The following is an 18,345-nucleotide window of genomic DNA, read 5'->3' as shown; positions in this document are numbered from 1 at the left end:
TTCCCTTTTTTGGTATTAGTTTATATAGGTATGAAATTCTAGGTCAGAATTTTGAATATGTTGTGCTTTTAATATCAATTTAATACAATTAATGCCAATATGTTGTTTCTTTAGAAGATTTTATTTATTTATTTGACAGAGATCACAAGTAGGCAGAGAGGCAGGCAGAGAGAGAGAGAGGAGGAAGCAGGCTTGCCGATGAGCAGAGAGCCCAAGGGGTTTTGATCCCAGGACCCTGGGATCATGATCTGAGCTGAAGGCAGAGGCTTTAACCCACTGAGCCACCCAGGTGCCCCCAATATATTGTTTTTTAATATCCATTGTTGCTGATGACATGTCTGAGGGGAATTTGATTCTGTTCTCTTTGTTGGTAACCTGATTTTTTCCTATAAAAATTTTTAGGGTTTTTTTTTTTCTTTTATCATTGGTGTTCTAAAAATCGTAGTTAGATGTAGCTACATGTGAGACATTTTCATTCATTTCTTGTTAGTCCAGGCCCTCTAAGAAGCAGATTCCAAGATGGAAGTAGATATTGAGATTTATTGAGGGAGAACACCTATGAAGGATTAAGGGGAGAGAGTTCAAAAGTAGGTAGAGAGACTCTTCAGACTGAGGTTCAGATTGACATCTGTGAATAGGAGAGAGGGAAGGAAGGAAGAGTTGGGTAGGCAGAGCCTCTGATTACAGTGCAGCTCCAGGAAAGCCTGAGCTGGAGCCATGGCACTCCCTGAGGCAAAGATTGCCTCTGAGAGGAGACCCTCATTTGGTGGGAACGGCTCTGCCCTAGTACTCTTCCATGTTCTCTCCTTGGCTGGAAGCACCCCCAGGGAGAACCTGGACTTGGCATGAATGCTGAAGGTGCAGCAGCTAGATGCTGGCAGCTACTATACTCGGCATCCTCTCTCTCTCTAAGTTTTTAATTTTTTATAAACATATAAAGTATTATTAGCCCCAGAGGTACAGGTCTGTGAATCGTCAGACTTACTTCACAGCACTCGCCATAACACATATCCTCCCCAATGTCCATAACCCAGCCACCCTATCCCTACCCCCTACCCGCGGCAACCCTCAGTTTGTTTTGTGAGATTAAGAGAGTCTTATGGTTTGTCTCCCTCCCAACCAGTCTTGTTTCGTTTTTTCCTTCCCTACCCCTCAAACCCCCCATGTTGCCTCTCAAATTCCTCATATCAGGGAGATCATTTGATAATTGTCTTTCTCTGGTTGACTATTTCGCTTAGCATAATACCCTCTGGTTCTATCCACGTTGTGGCAAATGGCAAAATTTCATTTCTTTCGATGGCTGCATAGTATTCCATATATATAATATATATTCCATATATATATATATATATATATATACACACACCCACCCCACATCATCTTTATCCATTCATCTGTTGATGGACATCTAGGTTCTTTCCCTAGTTTGGCTATTGTGGACATTGAGGCTATAAACATTCGGGTGCACATGCCCCTTCGGATCACTACGTTTGTATCTTTAGGGTAAATACCCAGTAGTGCAATTGCTGGGTTGTAGGGTAGCTCTATTTTCAACTTTCTGAGGAAACTCCATGCTGTTTTCCAGAGTGGCTGCACCAGCTTGCATTCCCACCAACAGTGTAGGAGGTTCCCCTTTCTCTCTGCATCCTCGCCAGCATCTGTCGTTTCCTTACTTAATTTTAGCCATTCGGACTGATGTGAGGTGGTATCTCATTGTGGTTTTGATTTGTATTTCCCTGATTGGGATCCTTTCTCTTGAAGGGGTAATATGACTGGGGTACCATACCATATTAGGCACTTAAACTATGGCATCCTAAAACTCTGGGAATTTTTTTTTTTAAATCTTTGATAAGTTCCTTATCTACTTTTTCTTTTGTATTTTTTTTTTAAAGATTTTACTTATTTATTTATTTGTCAGAGAGCAAGAGAGAGAGAGTGTGTGGGAGCACAGCAGGGGGAGCAGCAGGCAGAGGGAGAAGCAGAATTCCCACTGAGCAGGGAGCCTAATACAGGACTCTATCCCAGTATGCTGGGATCATGACCTGAGCCGAAGGCAACAATTAACTGACTGAGCCATCCAGGTATCCCTTTCATATCTTTCATCTCTCTCTTTCTCTCTCTCTTTTTTCCCCCTGGAAAATTTTGTCAACTATATATTCTAAATCATTCACTTTAATGTTTTTGTTTTCAGCAGTCATTAATCTTTGAGAGCATTTTTATTGTATTTTATTCTTTTTTCATAGATCCTATCCTTTTTTGTAAAGATCTAATATTTTGAATTTCTCCATAGCCAATTAGTGTTTTCCAAAAGTGTTTTTCTGAATTATCTGTTTTCTCTAGGATTAATAATGATTAACTTGGGCTTTCTCTCCTTACATGTTTGGTCAACCTTGAGTTGTTCATGTTTAATGAAGATGAATTGGTTAGCTGATTCTAGCTTATACCTTTTTCTGTATAACAAGGATAGTTTTCTTGTTTGGTTTCTTCCTGAGATAGGGGTGTGTGTGTGTGTGTGTGTGTGTGTGTGTGTGTGTGTGGCACGCAGGTGGTGAGAGATGGAGGGTGGGGACTGAGACAGAATCTGTTACTGACAGGCTTTGCCATAGGATGACCCGTAGGATGCTGGCTGGGTGTCGGCCTTCTAGATGCCAGAATGAGAAGGGCTTCATGTAGGATACCACCATTCACGCTAGAAGTTTTGCTTTTTCCAAACAGTTTAGTTTCTGTAGGGAATATCTCTCCAGTATTTTAGCTGGAGGCAGAACCAGGCTCACTGCTTTGTGCTAGGGGCTGTGGCAGGGGAATGATGGCATCAACTTTGAGCTGTTCTGCTCACAGTTCTTCCCTATTTTCACACTCACACCTCAGTTCTGTACATGATACACTAACTGGCTCTGAGCCAAGTTTCGGACTGTTACCAGGCCTGCTGACTCCCAGTTCCTGAAACAGATTGTAGGCCATAGCTTTCTCGACTTATTTTATCCTCCAACCTAATCTAGTCTGTTCTTCTGTCCCCCAGAAAATTTGGAAACTTCATTTGTTGGTGTCCTTTTTTATTCTTTTCAGTGTTATAGGGTTTACTTCTCTTGGCTCTTCTTTATATTTATCTCAGTGGGGCCTTGGGGGCAGGTGGCCAGCATCTGCTTAGTCTGCCACCTGGAAGCTGAAGTTTTCTGTTATTGCTGTTGTCACCATTTGAAAGGGTAAAGGAGGAGGGCAGACTTCAAGATTATGACCTGAGCATTATTTTGGACTGATAGGCAGTAGGCTTGGATATTTCAAGAAAGAGTCCTTCTTGGTCCTGGTTGGATAACTTTTCCCTCCATTTTGGTATTCTGATTTTTTTTAAAGAAATAATACACAGTCCTACAAAAAAAGAAAATGGTCAAAAGCCGAAGAAAATCCAGGGTCACCATAGAAACATAAATCACTTTCTGCATTTAGGTTGTACTTCCTTTAGGCTTTTTATCCTTCACATATCTTTTGTATTAGTGTAATTATGTGTGTCTTTAATTTTATATTAAGTGTAATCTATTATAAATGATATAAACTTTTTTTTTGAGAGAGAGAGGGTAGGGAGGGGCCAAGGGAGAGGTGGAGAGAGAATATTAAGCAGGCTCCACACCCACTGTGGAGCCTAATGTGGGGCTTGATCTCATGACTCTGAGATCATGACCTGCGCCAAAACCAAGAGTCAGATGCTACTTGACTGAGCCACCCAGGTGCCCCTATAAACTTCATTTTTCATGATTTTACCTTCCCTTTTGTGAATATAATTTACCTAATTATTCTTTTCTTGCTGCTTAAGCTGTTCTTACATATTTATTTTTTTTTTAGAATTCTTAAAGAATTATGTATGATAGTATAGCTTTGTACATACATATTCCCCCCTCTAGATTTAGGGTAATTTTTTAGAGATATATTCCTAAAATATATTCTGGGGCCAGAATTTGGGACTGGGGACAGAAGGTTATTAAGAGGAAAGGAAATCACATTCTTTGGAACCAGGTTAGTTGAAAACAAAATAGACTTCTTTTTTAAAGCCAGACAATTCATAGACATGGGGAGATGCTACAAAAGAATTTTGTGAGTATAGTTGATAATTATTCTGCTTCTATAGGTATGGTTCATGGTTTACCATGAATCTATTTAAAAAAGCATCTAGCCTTATAACCTTTGCAAACTAACCTATCCCCCCCCCCCAGGTAGTAGCTACTGTGAAAGAATTTTTTTCTTTTTTTCTTTTTGAAGATTTTATTTATTTATTTGACAGAGAGGGAGAAATCACAAGTAGTCAGGGAGGCAGGCAGAGAGAGGGGGATGCAGGCTCTCTGCTGAGCAGAGAGCCCGATGCAGGGCTCAATCCCAGGACCCTGGGATCATGACCTGAGCTGAAGGCAGAGCCTTTAACCCACTGAGCCACCCAGGTGCCCCACTGTAAAAGAATTTGATAGCAGTGCTATAAAAGAGATTTGTGTGTGTGTGTGTGTGTGTGTGTGTGTGTGTGTGTAATATGGGAACTCTTTGATAACTGTCTATAAAGAGCAGTTAAGCTTACTACATTGTATTATGTTTCTTGCTTGCAACAAAATGAAAAGACAACTTATGGAATGAGATAAAATATTTGCAAACCAGCAATCTAATAAGGGGTTAGTATCCAAAATATATAAGGAACTCATACAACTCACTAACAAAACCCCAAATAACCCAATTGAAAAATGGGCAGAAGATCTGCATAGACATTTCTCCAAAGAAGACATATAAGTGGCTAACAGATCCATGAAAAGATCCTCAATATCACTAATCATCAGGGAAATGCAAATCAAAACCACAATGAGATATCACCTCAAATCTGTTATCCATTATCAAAAAATAGGTAACATTATCTGTCAAATAATAGTATAGTTGTAGTATTTAAGAGTGGTAGGAGTTGTATAATATTAGGGTCCCTTCACCTAGGTTTAAATTTTGTTCTGCCATTGACTAGTTTTATGATCTTAGGCAAGATTCTTAACCTTTCTGTGCCTCCATTTCCTCATATGTGAAATGGGGGTGATACATACTACATGGTTGCTGTGAAGATTAAATAGAGTACTTTCTAGTGAAATGATTAAAATAATGGTTGGCATACAATTCAGCACATGCCAAGTATAGTATTTCCTAGCTAATTTATTTAGTGTTTTCTCAGAAAATTTCACTGAAGTGGGTGTTCCTGATTAAAGCTCATTCTTTTTTATTTTTATCTGAGGAGAGAGAGCATGGTGGGGAGGGGCAGAGGGAGAGGAGGGAGGGAGAGAATCTCAAGCAGACTCTGCACTGGAAGTGGAGCCTGATCCGGGGCTCATTCTCAATACCCTGAGATAATGACCTGAGCTGAAACCAAGAGTTGGACACTCAACTGACTGGGCCACCCAGGCACCCCTAAAGTACATTCTTTTAAACACAGACTTCTTTTAACCAACTTTTGTGAAAACCTTTCTAAAATATATTAAATGTTCCATTAGAGTATACAGATGTTCTGAAGATAATGTATTTTCCTGTTGAGGCAGGGTTATGACCAATGACATATCTTTGATCAGTTACATATTTATCATGTATAAAAACTAAATGGAGAAAAAAATTTGAGCACAACTTTCTAAAATAAAAAAATTACAGGGATACCTGGGTGGCTCTATCGTTTAAGCATCTGCCTTTGGCTCAGGTCATGATCCCAGGGTCTGGGATGGAGTCCTGCATCTGGTGAGCAGGGAGTCCACTTCTCCCTCTCCCTCTGCCTGCTGCTCCCCCTGCTTATGCTCTCTTTCGCTCTCCGACAAATAAAATCTGGGGTGGCTAGGGGCCCTAGCTGGGTGCCTCCTGATGCTTTCATTTTCTTCTTGGAGTGCAGATAGAGTGGACCCTGGTCTGACCCTGTGCCTTGCACACACAGCATCTGTGGGCACTCACCTCTCACCTGTGAGAGGCAGACACTCCATTGTTCATCACAGGCAAGGAATGTCTATGAAGCTATTAGAGAAGTATGTCCCAGGTGTCCAAGGAGCAGGTTGAAAGCTCAGGTGTGAAACTCCAGATGTAGCTGGTTGGCTGTGAGGGGCTTGGACCTGAGGGGCAGGAGGAGGGCACCCTGCAGGCTTCTAACTACTTTCACAGAAATCAGGTATTTCTGTCTGTTGGTGACTGATGTGTGCTCAGGGTGGTGGCTAAACTAGCAGCAGGGTTAAGTATGGGAGCTTCATCATGATTTTGAAATACCTTAATGAAAAAATCACTTGAATTTGAAATTCACATTATAAGAAATCTCTACATTACATGTACCATTTTATTCAGAGATGTTATCTTTTTTTAAGACTTAAAAAAAAAAAAAGAGCACAAACAAGGGGAGAGACAGAAGCAGAGGGAGAAGCAGGCTCCCCACTAAGCAGGGAGCCCGACATGGGACTTGATCCCAGGACCCTGATATCATGACCTGAGCTGAAGTCAGACACTTTACCAACAAAAACCAAGCAGGTGGCTCTAGAGCTGTTAAACTTTTTTTTTTTTTAAGACTTCTTAAGTATAATTTCAGCAGCATAAATTTTTGAATGGCTGTGAAAAAATTTAAAAATTATCACCTATTTGTGGGGTGTTTCTCATTGGTGGCAATGTTAAAAATTTGAAGAGGTTATCAGTTAAAACTGACAAGATTTTATTTGAAAGTTCTATATAAATTTAGTATTTCCCCCAATTCTCTGCATTTTGTCTCAATTATATAATAAACAAAACAATGATTTTTCTCCCTGCACAGTTTTTTTCCAGTTTATACCAGTGTGCTGTACAATATTTTCGGTATATGTCAGGGGATGGAAAAGGCTGGGAAGCCTTGCTAAAGATGATGTAGTTTGATGGTTGTATATTATTCATCCCTGCTTGTGTGTTACTCCATTAGGACCACTTTATGTTACTGGCTTCATAAAGGTCCCATCTGATGCATGCCATAAGGCCCTAGTAAGTTAGTTTCTGAATCTGTGTTTAGCCATAAGCCCATGGTCTGTCTGTCCTTCCCAAGACCCACCCCACTGACTCCCTATCTTCTTTATTTCTAGGGTGGTGGGGGAAATGGGAAAGCAGTTTTAGCTATGTAAATCTCATATAGTTTAGTGAGCTATGTTTTGAAAATATTTTATTTAATACATTTCTTCAAAGATGATCTTATGTATGTCTGAGCCGTTGGGCCAACAGTTAAAACTTTTAGGGAAGAATCAGAGTTTTAGATAATCAAGTCCAATCTCTCATTACAGATGAGGAAACTGAATCTAAATAGAGTTTTAGATAATCAAGTCCAATTCCTCATTTTTCAGATGACTCTAATGCTAAAGCTCTGTAGCATTAGAGTCAGAGCTCAGAGTGTAACAGATGCTGAGCCTCCCAGTTTGGTGCTTTACTATACCAACCGTCATTTGTATACTATTCACATATATTAATAGGCTTTCTTTTTTCATACATTTTGGGTACTATTTTTGTATTTTACATAATAAACATGTTGATTCACCCAAAAAAGAGTTAGATATGCCTAGGAAACAAGGAAGCTGATGAATACCAGATTATTCCAAGGTGAGGAGGCAGTGTCTGGAAGAAGAGTCAGTGTCTGCAATGATTAGGGAAAGACAGATGAAGGAAAAGAGCCATTTTCTATCTTATAACTGATAGCTGTTTGTCTCAACAACCAAGAATAGAGATTACAAACCAAACTAAAGCAATATAGGAGTTTATGAACTATTTAATACTGGCATACTAAAGGATTTCTGCATTTAGTATAGGAATTGTATAAAGTTCTTATAGCCTATAAATTATGTTTTACTATATCAATACTGTTCTAAATGCATGATACACTTGAGTTTTGTGATAACCAGTCTATTGTTTGCTTTTAAGCTTGTATTTTGCCAAAGCTAGTTAAAACAATTAAAACCCTTCAAACTATTTAAACTGAGACTTTTTTGAAAAAAAAATTCTTTATTTGAGAGAGAGAAAGAAAGTGAGTGAACAAGGGGAGGAAGGGCATAGGGAGAGAATCTCAAACAGACTCCCTGCTAACATGGAGTCCAATTTGGGGCTCAATCCCAGGACTGTGAGATTATGACCTCAGCCGAAATCAAGAGTCAGATGCTTAACTGACTGTACCACCAGGTGCCCCTAACCTAGGACTTTTTATGAAATATTCCCAAATTTAAGCTTTGCCGCACCAGACTAAAATAGTAGCTAACGTGATTATAAAGGATTATTACAATTTAACACTAAAAGTTTTCATGCTTTGTATACAATAAAACATGTTACAATGGTCACTTTTTAATGCTTTATTCATTGATTAAAAGAATATACATTTAACATAAACCATACAACATCAGTCATCAGGTCAAACATTCAGCTGGTTTCCTTACAGTTTCTGTCAGGATTTATTTTATCTGATCACATTTGTAAGATAAAATCTCACCACATCTGGCATTTACACACACTGTGCCAGTGGATTCACACTACTGATGTACATATAAAATCCTCATGGTATGTGCTCACTGGAGACAAAACAGTGCACACCTGTCAAAAGGTCATTTTAATATAAGATGGTAAAACCATTTGTAAAATACATATAAACTTTTTCCATAAATAGAATCATATCTGGACATCTGTTGCATAAATTGTGTTTCCAAAGCTTACAATAGAGCAGCCAGGTCTCAGCACTGCTGGGCACCCACGTTGGCTACTTACTTTATTATTGCAGACTGTCCTTTAACATTAAATGCACAACATTCGTACCACTTAAAACTGGGGTCAGGTGGAAGTCTCACAGAGACCACGTCTGTACCGCGGTTGCCCTGAAACAGTTAAGTCGGCTTTTAAAGCCTCTCAGATATAACAAGGTTTTAAAACATACTTCATGGAATGTTCTTCATGTATCATAGCAGCTCATACCTGTGATAGAACAAGCTTTCAGTTCTTCCTTTCTTTCCTTTACATTCACTATTCACAGTGAAACAGGTGCATGGTTTTTTTTTCTTTTTTTTGTTTTGTTTTTTTCAGAGTTCTGAGGTTGCTGACTGAGCCACAGCACAGCTGTGTACCACAGGTCGAAATTCGACCTTAAATATTACAATCTAGCAGTATCTGGCTGGCCAGAGTGGGCCGGCCCCTGCCAGCATGTGGGCACTTCTTCAGTTAAGTCTATTCTTTGGCAGCTGACACGCGCGCTGACAGAGAAAAATCCAGTGACTCATTGCTAGGGATTTCACGACTAATGTTTGTTTGCAAGCATGTGTGTTTACAGCTCTGTTTTTTGATTTTCTTTTAAGGAGGTTTTACCCTGGAATACAGTTTCCTCCTCCACTATTTGAAATCTGGGCTAAAAAGCTAACTTGAATGTATAATGTAATTGATGAATAAAATTATGTCTCATACAGTTTAAAAAAAAGTCTAACAGTTTGAGTATTCATGTTTATGTAAATGCATTTTTTAAAAAAAGGATTAAGCAGTATTCTAACCTAATACACAAAATTCAGAATGGTAATTGGTGATATCAACTATTATATATGTAATAAAAGTTAAAGTCTTGGCTTCTCTGTTAAAGATCACTCATTTGGGATCATACTATCCTCCCTTCTTCCATTTCAAAAAAAATTAATGAAATGCTATCAAGCATGAATGCAGTGCATCGCATACAAATCCACCAGGCTATGGATATATATCTATATACGTATAAAAATATTTTGGCTCCTGAGTTCTGAACTCTGACACACAAAGAATAAAAACATCAAAAGGCAGAGTAACTCAGTGAAAAAAAAAGTTAGCCAGCAACCTCAGACAACCTTCGGTTGTATATCCTTAAGGTTTGATAACAAGTCCATTAACCGTGAAAGCCCTACACATTGTCACTTTGAACTTCTAAACCAATACCCGACTACGTTCTTTGATCAAGAAGTAGAATATACATATATAATTCTATAAAGCTAATACTGATTAAACACAGCACAAAGGGATTAATTCACACTACTGAAAAAAAAACATAATAGGACCCTACTTGCATATGTAACCACAGGAATTGTACATTTAAAAAAAAGCTAAATGTCTTCGCTGAAGCTTTGCATCTCTCTGTAAAAATGACGATTCGGTTCAGTGAAGACACTGAGTGATTCGATGTCCATGACCGCATGCCAAGGTTGACCCAGGCCCAGGGATACCTGCTCAATAAGGTTATGCACTGGATCCACATCCTGGTCGGCCAGTTCACCTTGGTCAAAATCAATGCTTTCTTCAGTGACTTCAAGTACTTTTAGATCAGAGCCACGAAGACGAGCAATGGCAATGAGGTTGTGCGCCCACACTGTGTAACCTTCAAAATAAACAAAAAACAAGCACTGTCATTTCCTTGTAATTTATTTTTTCTATTTGATAAGTTAGTCTTTTCCACAAACTTGTATCTCACTGACCACTTTGGTCCTTTTCCTTTAAAAATATACCGAGATTGAAAAAGACTGAAGTAGGATTGTTTAGCTCCAAAAAAAAAAGACCAAGTTTGATATTGTTTCCAACAACATCACTGTGGCTGGTGAATTGGTAGATGCTGTAATGCTATTCCGATATCAGTACATTTAGTTAAGACTGAAGACATTTAAAGTAAAACTTTATAGCTTTGGATAGTGCTCTATCATAAAAAACAAAATTTTATTTCATGTATATGTATCCATTAACAATACATCGAAAACATTTTTAGTGAGTAAAAAATCCTCTCCTATGATGCTTCACAGTCTGAAGTTAATAAGCGAAACTTTAAACTGTTAATTGCCAATAGAAAATATGTAAAGTATTAAAGAGTCATGGATAAACTTTGGGAAGGAATAAAGGGGAATGGGTATAGGAGCTTTAGCTGTATCTAACATCTTATTTCATATTTCTTGTAAGAAAAAAAGAGCTTAGATTGGCTGAAATTAATCTTTAATATATAGTGTTGAGTAATATTATAACAAGTTGAAATGTATTTCTCTACTGCTATCTCTGATGACTGGCCAAATTATAAAGCAAAACTTGAAAAGCAAGACACATACTTTCCTGCACTAATGCAGGCTAAAAGATATTTAAAAAATAAGGAAACACAACTAACAGTCCATTTCGTATGCTGTAAAGGTCTTACATGTTCCAGAAAAGGAAGTAAAATGTACTTCTGGCAGAATAGAAACTCTCTCTAAATGAGGATAGTATTAAGATGAAAGGCACCAGTAAGAAAAAGGCATATACCCAATCAATGGAATCATCATTTAAAAAAATATACAAATTAGGGCGCCTGGGTGGCTCAGTGGGTTAAAGCCTCTGCCTTCGGCTCAGGTCATGATTCCAGGGTCCTGGGATTGAGCCCCGCATCGGGATCTCTGCTCAGCAGAGAGCCTGTTTCCCTTCCTCTCTCTCTGCCTACTTGTGATCTCTGTCTGTCAAATAAATAAAATCTTTAAAAAAAAATACAAATTAATATGGTAATATCTAGAACCTAGAAGATGAGGCAGCAAGCAAGTAAGAAATCATACTTTCTCTTCCTTCTGTATTATGTTTTTAAGAGATCTTGTGATAAGAGGAAGAAATATATCTACTGCAAGTAGATATGTAACTTTTCTTAGATAAATTAATTTCAAATGCCACTCTCATGAAATACCATCTCTCATGAAATACCATCAATCCCATGGTGGAAGAAAAAAGCAACATGGAAGCTGGAACAAAACACTTAAGAGTGGAAATATGACCTTTTACTTGTAAGTGGTGTATCTTATAAGTTAAGTATAAAAGCCAGGGTGCCTGGGTGGCTCAGTGGGTTAAAGCCTCTGCCTTCAGCTCAGGTCATGATCCTAGGGTCCTGGGATCAAGCCCCGCATTGGGCTCTCTGCTCAATGCGGGGAGTCTTGCTTCCCCATCTCTCTTTGCCTGCCTCTCTGCCTACTTGTGATCTCTGTCCAATAAATAAGTAAAATCTTTTTTTAAAAAAAGTATAAAAGCCTGCATTTCAACTTGTTAGAAGATTACTCAACACTACAAATGTCAGTGCTTTTTGCTGGTTTAAGATGTTTTAGATATAAATAACAAACTGAACAAAAATCACCTACCGTGAATTGCCAGGAGAGAGAGCTTTGTGCACCTCCATGCTAATAAAACCAATGGATCTTCATTTCGGTTGTCACTAAGATCTGGAAAACCAGATGTGTCAATCACATCATTCATTAGTATAAAATGAGTGAGGAACTTATCATACTGCCTGGATATAAGATCAACAATAGCTCCTGAAACACAAGTGATGTAGCTGTCAAAATGGATCCTCTCTAGTGGTATACTGGGTTTCAGAATCTTTAGCATATCTTCACTCTTGATATCAAAGGCCATTATGTAGACACGAAGGCTGGTGCTCTTTCGTGACAAGGCTTTCCAATGCTCATCATTTGGCATATTGTCCAGAGACTTGTGCATCACGGAAACATTGTGGACCAGGAGAGACAGTCGCTGCAAAGGCACATGGTTGCTATCAGTTAAGACTCTTGCCATCTCAGCTGTAAAGTCACAGAAATCCAGGGCAAGTGAGCGCAGATTCACGAATCGCTCCAGTTCGACTGTGGTGATAAGGGTGCTGCTACCAGGAATATTGTTGTCTAGCAAGCTCAGGTGCTCCATGGTGTTGGCAATAGAGTTTGAGAGAGATGACAGTGATGTTGGGGTTACTAGTTCCAGCATAAACCCACAGGACAGCCATTTCAGTTGCCTACTATTACTCAGTATTTCTTCAAACAGCTGCTGAATTCTGTATGGAAAACACATGGCCACAATGATCCTGTTAACATTTAGCTCTAATCTTTTAACACTGACTTCTGAAACTGGGCAATAAAATGGCATGCAATGTTAAGATCCATTTTCTCTCAATCCAACCCACAAGTAACATTATCATAAATACTACTAAAATTCACATAAAAATATAATGAATAAACCATATTAAACATCCAAAAATAAGTTCTTCAACCAATGAAAGCAGCATTTTTGTACCAGTATGGTAGAAAAGAGTGATGATATACAATTTATGTTACAATGAAGGCAAGGAGAGAAGTAACACTGTTAAATAGCAATAATTTACCCAGCAAAGTCTTTGATTTATCTTAAAGATTTATGATGTGGAATAGGGTATTTCATAGTTAAAACACTTTCAATTTACAGGACACATTTTTGGGGAAAAATATCATTACTCTCCTGATTGTATCTTACAATTTCTCAGAAAAAACTAAAATTATTGTTAATATAAGCCCCCTTCCACTAGCCATATAACTTACTGTTTAATTTTTTTGCCATCAGGATCCACCTTGCTGAGGTATGTATTTGACAAACTTCCTTGCTGTTGTAGAACACTTATGTCTCCAAAAAGGCTAAACTTCTGGAGGTTCCTACAAAAAAAAAAAAAAAAAGCAATTTAAAATGACTGATTAATATATACAAATATAAATATTAAAAATAGAAATGTATAAGGGATATCTACAAAAGTTTCCACTTTATAACTCATTTGAAATCCAATTAGGTACTTTCGGATTGCTTTTTACATACAATGAAAAGCAACATAATACAGGAGAAGTAGTAAAAGCTTTACAGAATGAGTACTGAGGTTTTACACTAAGCTGTATGCTCAGTTCAGAAATTCAGCATTTCAATGACCATGGAAAGATGTTCATGCATTGTTTTCCTGATTTTATTTAGTTGTCCGTGTTCTCTTGCGTGTAACTGAGCTTCTTTTGAGATGATTACTTTGAATGATTTGGCAGGCAATTCACAGATCTCTATTTTTGGGGGGTTGGTTACTGGAGCTTTATTAGTTTCCTTTGGTGGGTTCATGTGTGCCTGATTTTCAATGATCTTTATATTTGGAGGAACAAAACCTCTTCAAATGTTTTATAGATAGGTTTCTGCTGCTAACGATTTCCTCTTACTGGGTCTCCAGACTGATGAGATCACCTCTAGGACCACAGTCAAGTAGGACTGAGGCCAGGTCACATGGCTGCTGCTGGGCCTGCACTGGGGTCTATCGTTTGTGGACCTCATTACCAGTCATCTGGGCAGGCATGGATCCTTCTGGTCTCCTGGTGGAAAGGCTTGCCTCTGAGTCCTTGGTCAGTAGGGCCGGTGCTGGGACAATGTCATTAGGTCCGCGGACAGTGGGCCTATTACTAAGTGTGTGGGCAGGAGTGGTTTTTGTCAGATCCCTAGGAAGGCCAGTGTTCTGCCACTGGGTGGATCCCAAGAAAGGCAGGAATGCCCAGGATTGCAGCTGAGAGGGGCTAGAACTGAGTGTCAGGCTTGTTTCAGGGTCCAGAGCTGGTACCAGATTCTGCAGGTCTGTCTCCAAGGGCACTAACAGATATGTCACCTGCTGGGTTTCTAGATGAAACTGCCCTAGAGCATGGCAGAGTGGGGATGGAGGGCTGCTTCAGGATCCATTTAGACCAATGTTAATGGGTCTGCCCTGGGGTACAAACAGGTATCTCCCAAAGGTTCCTAGGCAGGTAGAAATGCTCCTGGATCATAGCTGTACACAAACTTGAGTACTGCCTTGATTAAAAATCCCTAAGAGATCACACCCTATCGGCTACAAGAAAAAGGCAAATGGGTAGCTTGGTACAATGAGATCCTTCAAAATGTGGTTCAAAAAAAGTTATACTGGGCTACTTATTATTTTTTAATTAAGATTTTATTTTAATTTATTTGACAGAGAGAACACAAGCAGGGGAAGTGGGAGAGGGAGAAGCAGGATCCCTGTTGAGCAAAAAGCCCAATGTGGGGCCCAATCCCAGGACCCTGAGATCATGACCTAAGCCCAACGGAGACGCTTAACCAACTGAGCCACCAAGGCACCCTTACTTACTATTTTTTAAATGTAATATTATTCCCTTTCAGGTCTGTCTGGTAAAACACTATTGAGCATTCTATACCTGAATGCCACCTACTCTATTAAAGCCTTTTCTGAGTCAATTCTTTCAGCATCTGTGGATTTAGCCATCCTATGGGAGTTTGTAAAATGCTTTTTTCCCCCTTTGTTTGTTTGTTTCTTCTTTTTTAGATTTATGTATTTGACAGAGAAAGACACAGAGAAAGAGGAAACTCAAGCAGGGTGAGTGGGAGAGGGAGAAGCAGGCTTCCCACCAAGCAGAGAACCCGATGTGCCTAGATCCCAGGACCCTGGGATCATGACCTGAGCCGAAGGCAGACACTTAGTGACTGAGGCACCGAGGCACCTTGTAAAATGCTTTTATTTTTATTTATTTATTTATTTTTAAAAAGATTTTATTTATTTATTTGACAGACAGAAATCACAAGTAGGTAGAGAGGCAGGCAGAGAGAGAAAGGGAAGCAGGCTCCCTGCTGAGTAGAGAGCCCGATGTGGGGCTCGATCCCAGGACCCTGGGATCATGACCTGAGCTGAAGGCAGAGGCTTTCACCCACTGAGCCACCCAGGCACCCCTAAAATGCTTTTATTAAACTAATATGCTTTACTGTGATTTCTTACCTTTCTCATGAGAGGGGTAAACTCCTGTTTCTTATAAGAACCTGGCAATACTTTTTGGCACAAGACAGGTGTTCAATGAGTATTTTTTAAACAAATGAATACTTTGAGAAGGTAATTTCAAGAGTTACCTAGATAGAAACTGTAATCAAGACCATAATTAAATGAGAATAATGGGACATAGATACATAAGGGGAGGTGGGCCTGGGATGGATTTTAGAAAGATAATCATATCATGTGGAGCATTATTTTAAGGGTAATGTTTTCAATCAATTAAAAAAATAACACAGTTATCTTCTGGATAGGACTTCTATGTAAAGGGAAATTAAAGATGAGTTTATGATACTGACAGCTATTCCAAGTAATTATGTCCTCCAATACTTTGTTTTTCCTATTAGGAGTTCTTTTATGAAACAAAGAACCAAATCTGCCTTAAAGGGGAAAAAAAGACTAAGTAAAAGGTTAGCACCTCAAAGGGCTTAGAATCACTTCTTCATAGATTTCCACAGACTAGTAAGACGATAAATACCAGGTGAGCAGAAAATATTTCACTAAATTTACTACCAAGATACTCCCATAAAAGTATTTAAATTTATTATTTATGAAAAGATATTCATTAAAAAATCTTCACAAATAAAAAGACTTTTTAAGGGACCCATGATAGATGGGAACCAACCTGAATTATTATTATCATAGTAGTAATATTCTTCCTATCATATTCTAAATCTGCATCATTCAATATAGGAAATATAGCTACTAATACTTGGGTAGTCAGAACTGAGATGTGTTTCAGTATAAAAAACTATTTGGAAGACAGTACAAAAATATAAAATCTCATTAAATTTTTTATATTGGTTATATAATATTTGGATATATTGGGTTAAATATAGTAAGACTAATTTCATAATTTCTTTTTAATTTTTTAATGTGACTACTAGAAAAATTTAAATTACATGTATAATCTATATTATATTTTTATTGGACAGTATTGCTCTAAAGACTATAATGTACATATTCTAGTTTTCTGGTTAGTTTCATTTAAAAACATATTGTCATCAGCAGAAATGCTCTTATGGTTATTTTAACCATTTTTCAGCTTTCTTTCTTTCTAACGCTAAGACCAATGACTAGTTTTTAACTATAAAAAAGTAGATGTTGACTTAAGAAAATGTTATCCATAATTAAGCAAAAATCCTACAACTCCAAACACATCGTGGTTATACTGCTAATATATGTTACAGATAAAAAGTAGACATAGACAAACCCACAGTCTTTCCCCATTTCTCCCATTAACTCAAATACAAATCAAATCCAACAACCCGAAAAAAAGTACAAATGATCAAAGGACAACCATTTTGAATGAAGAGAGCAAATAAGCCATCTTTTTCCACCCGTGATGTCATTTCTTTCTATTTACTGTAACTCATTTCTTCTGAAGACATCATATTTAATCCCTACTGTTTCTATCTCAGACCTAGAAAAATGTAGCCTGCCAGCAATGGCTGATTCAAAACCAAGTCCTCCCCTAGGAGGAAGGAGTCTTCATTTTCTCATTCTCTTGAGAGAAACAGGAATGGAAAAACATATGGGCAGGGGAAATGAAATTAACCCTGGATTGTATATTTCCTCTAAATGGATTGTATATTTTCTCCACTTATTTACTATAATTAGGCCCACAGAATTTAAGATGACTATGCTGGTGGTTTTTTTTATTTGTTGTTGTTGTTTTGTTTTTTAAAATTTTCCCAAACATTTCAATCTACATCACTGACATCAAGGTCTGGGTAATTCCTTTTTTCCTGCATTGTGCTGTCTCTGCTACAGTGGAGGGAGATTATCCACATTCTCCAAGACATCTATCCTCTCTTTTGTCTTCTAATCTCTTCTTTTTCCTACTCCTTCAATCCATTTAGTCCCCAGACTTCCTTAAGTATAATATCAAAGACTTCTACTTACAATGTGCCATAATGGAACAGAGTTCATTTAATGAACTGTGATTTTAATTTTGCTGAACTACATGTGGTAAATAAAATGCACCTATCTCCTAGTCATGGAATACTAAAGTCCTCATAAATTAAAAAAAACAAAAGCAGAAGAATGGTCTTTCACAATCATGGCTAATAGCCAAGACTATTAACAAAAAGTTTTGACATTTTGACAATTCCTGGCATAATGGTGATGATCTCTTCATTATAGCTACTAGCATTTAAAATTAAAAGTAGAGTTTAATAAAATATTGCCCCAATTAATTTGTTTCACAGCCGGTACTTAGGTTTACTGAATCTAGAACATAAAAGTTTTCTCTATCTCAGCTTTCCTTTTCAATCGTGACTAAGATATTCTTGCAATGTCATTTTCTTAAGCACTTAAATTTTATCGACAAGCAGCACTGAATTTCTTCAGGTACACAGCAATTTAAAATTCCTTATCATTCAGACCACAACTCCGTGCTTCCGTATGTAATCAAATAATTAGATAATATTACCTGAAATGAACTTGACAATTCCACTACAAAATTGTATATGAAAGATTTTATCCATTCATTTTAAATCCCGTATCACACTTATCCCTTCCCAGCCCAATAGCTTTCCCTAGCTGGAATCTATTGACCAAATAATGCTCATTGTGAAGCTCACAGTGTTAAGTAATGATGCTCAAAAATGTTAAATATTACATTTGCTTGGCACATATATTTAAGTATTTATAATTCTTTTTTTCATATACTATCCACACTGGTCTGAATGAAGTACTTAGTGTCACTTATTGAGACAATCAATATAAACCACATTATAATCAGCAAGAATAAT

The 18,345-nt window shown here is 37.9% G+C and overlaps 1 protein-coding gene across 1 annotated transcript in view; it reads right to left on the bottom strand.

The window, feature by feature from the left end:
- Window positions 1-8,315: 8,315 nt before the first annotated feature.
- Window positions 8,316-18,345, bottom strand: part of FBXO33 (F-box protein 33) — a 34,056-nt gene continuing 24,026 nt past the window's right edge. Inside the window, exons 2-4 of the mRNA XM_082737766.1 lie at window positions 13,320-13,430; window positions 12,114-12,799; window positions 8,316-10,357 (exon numbers count right to left, since the gene is read on the bottom strand). Of these exons, the coding sequence (XP_082593892.1) occupies window positions 10,086-10,357; window positions 12,114-12,799; window positions 13,320-13,430 (1,069 nt within the window). The 3' untranslated portion in view covers window positions 8,316-10,085. The remainder of the gene's footprint in view (window positions 10,358-12,113; window positions 12,800-13,319; window positions 13,431-18,345) is intronic.

This window comes from Mustela nivalis, assembly GCF_964662115.1.
Source record: "Mustela nivalis genome assembly, chromosome: 6".
NCBI lineage: Eukaryota > Metazoa > Chordata > Mammalia > Carnivora > Mustelidae > Mustela > Mustela nivalis.
Note: the sequence above shows the minus strand (reverse complement) of the source record. Positions and strands in the feature narration are given on the sequence as shown.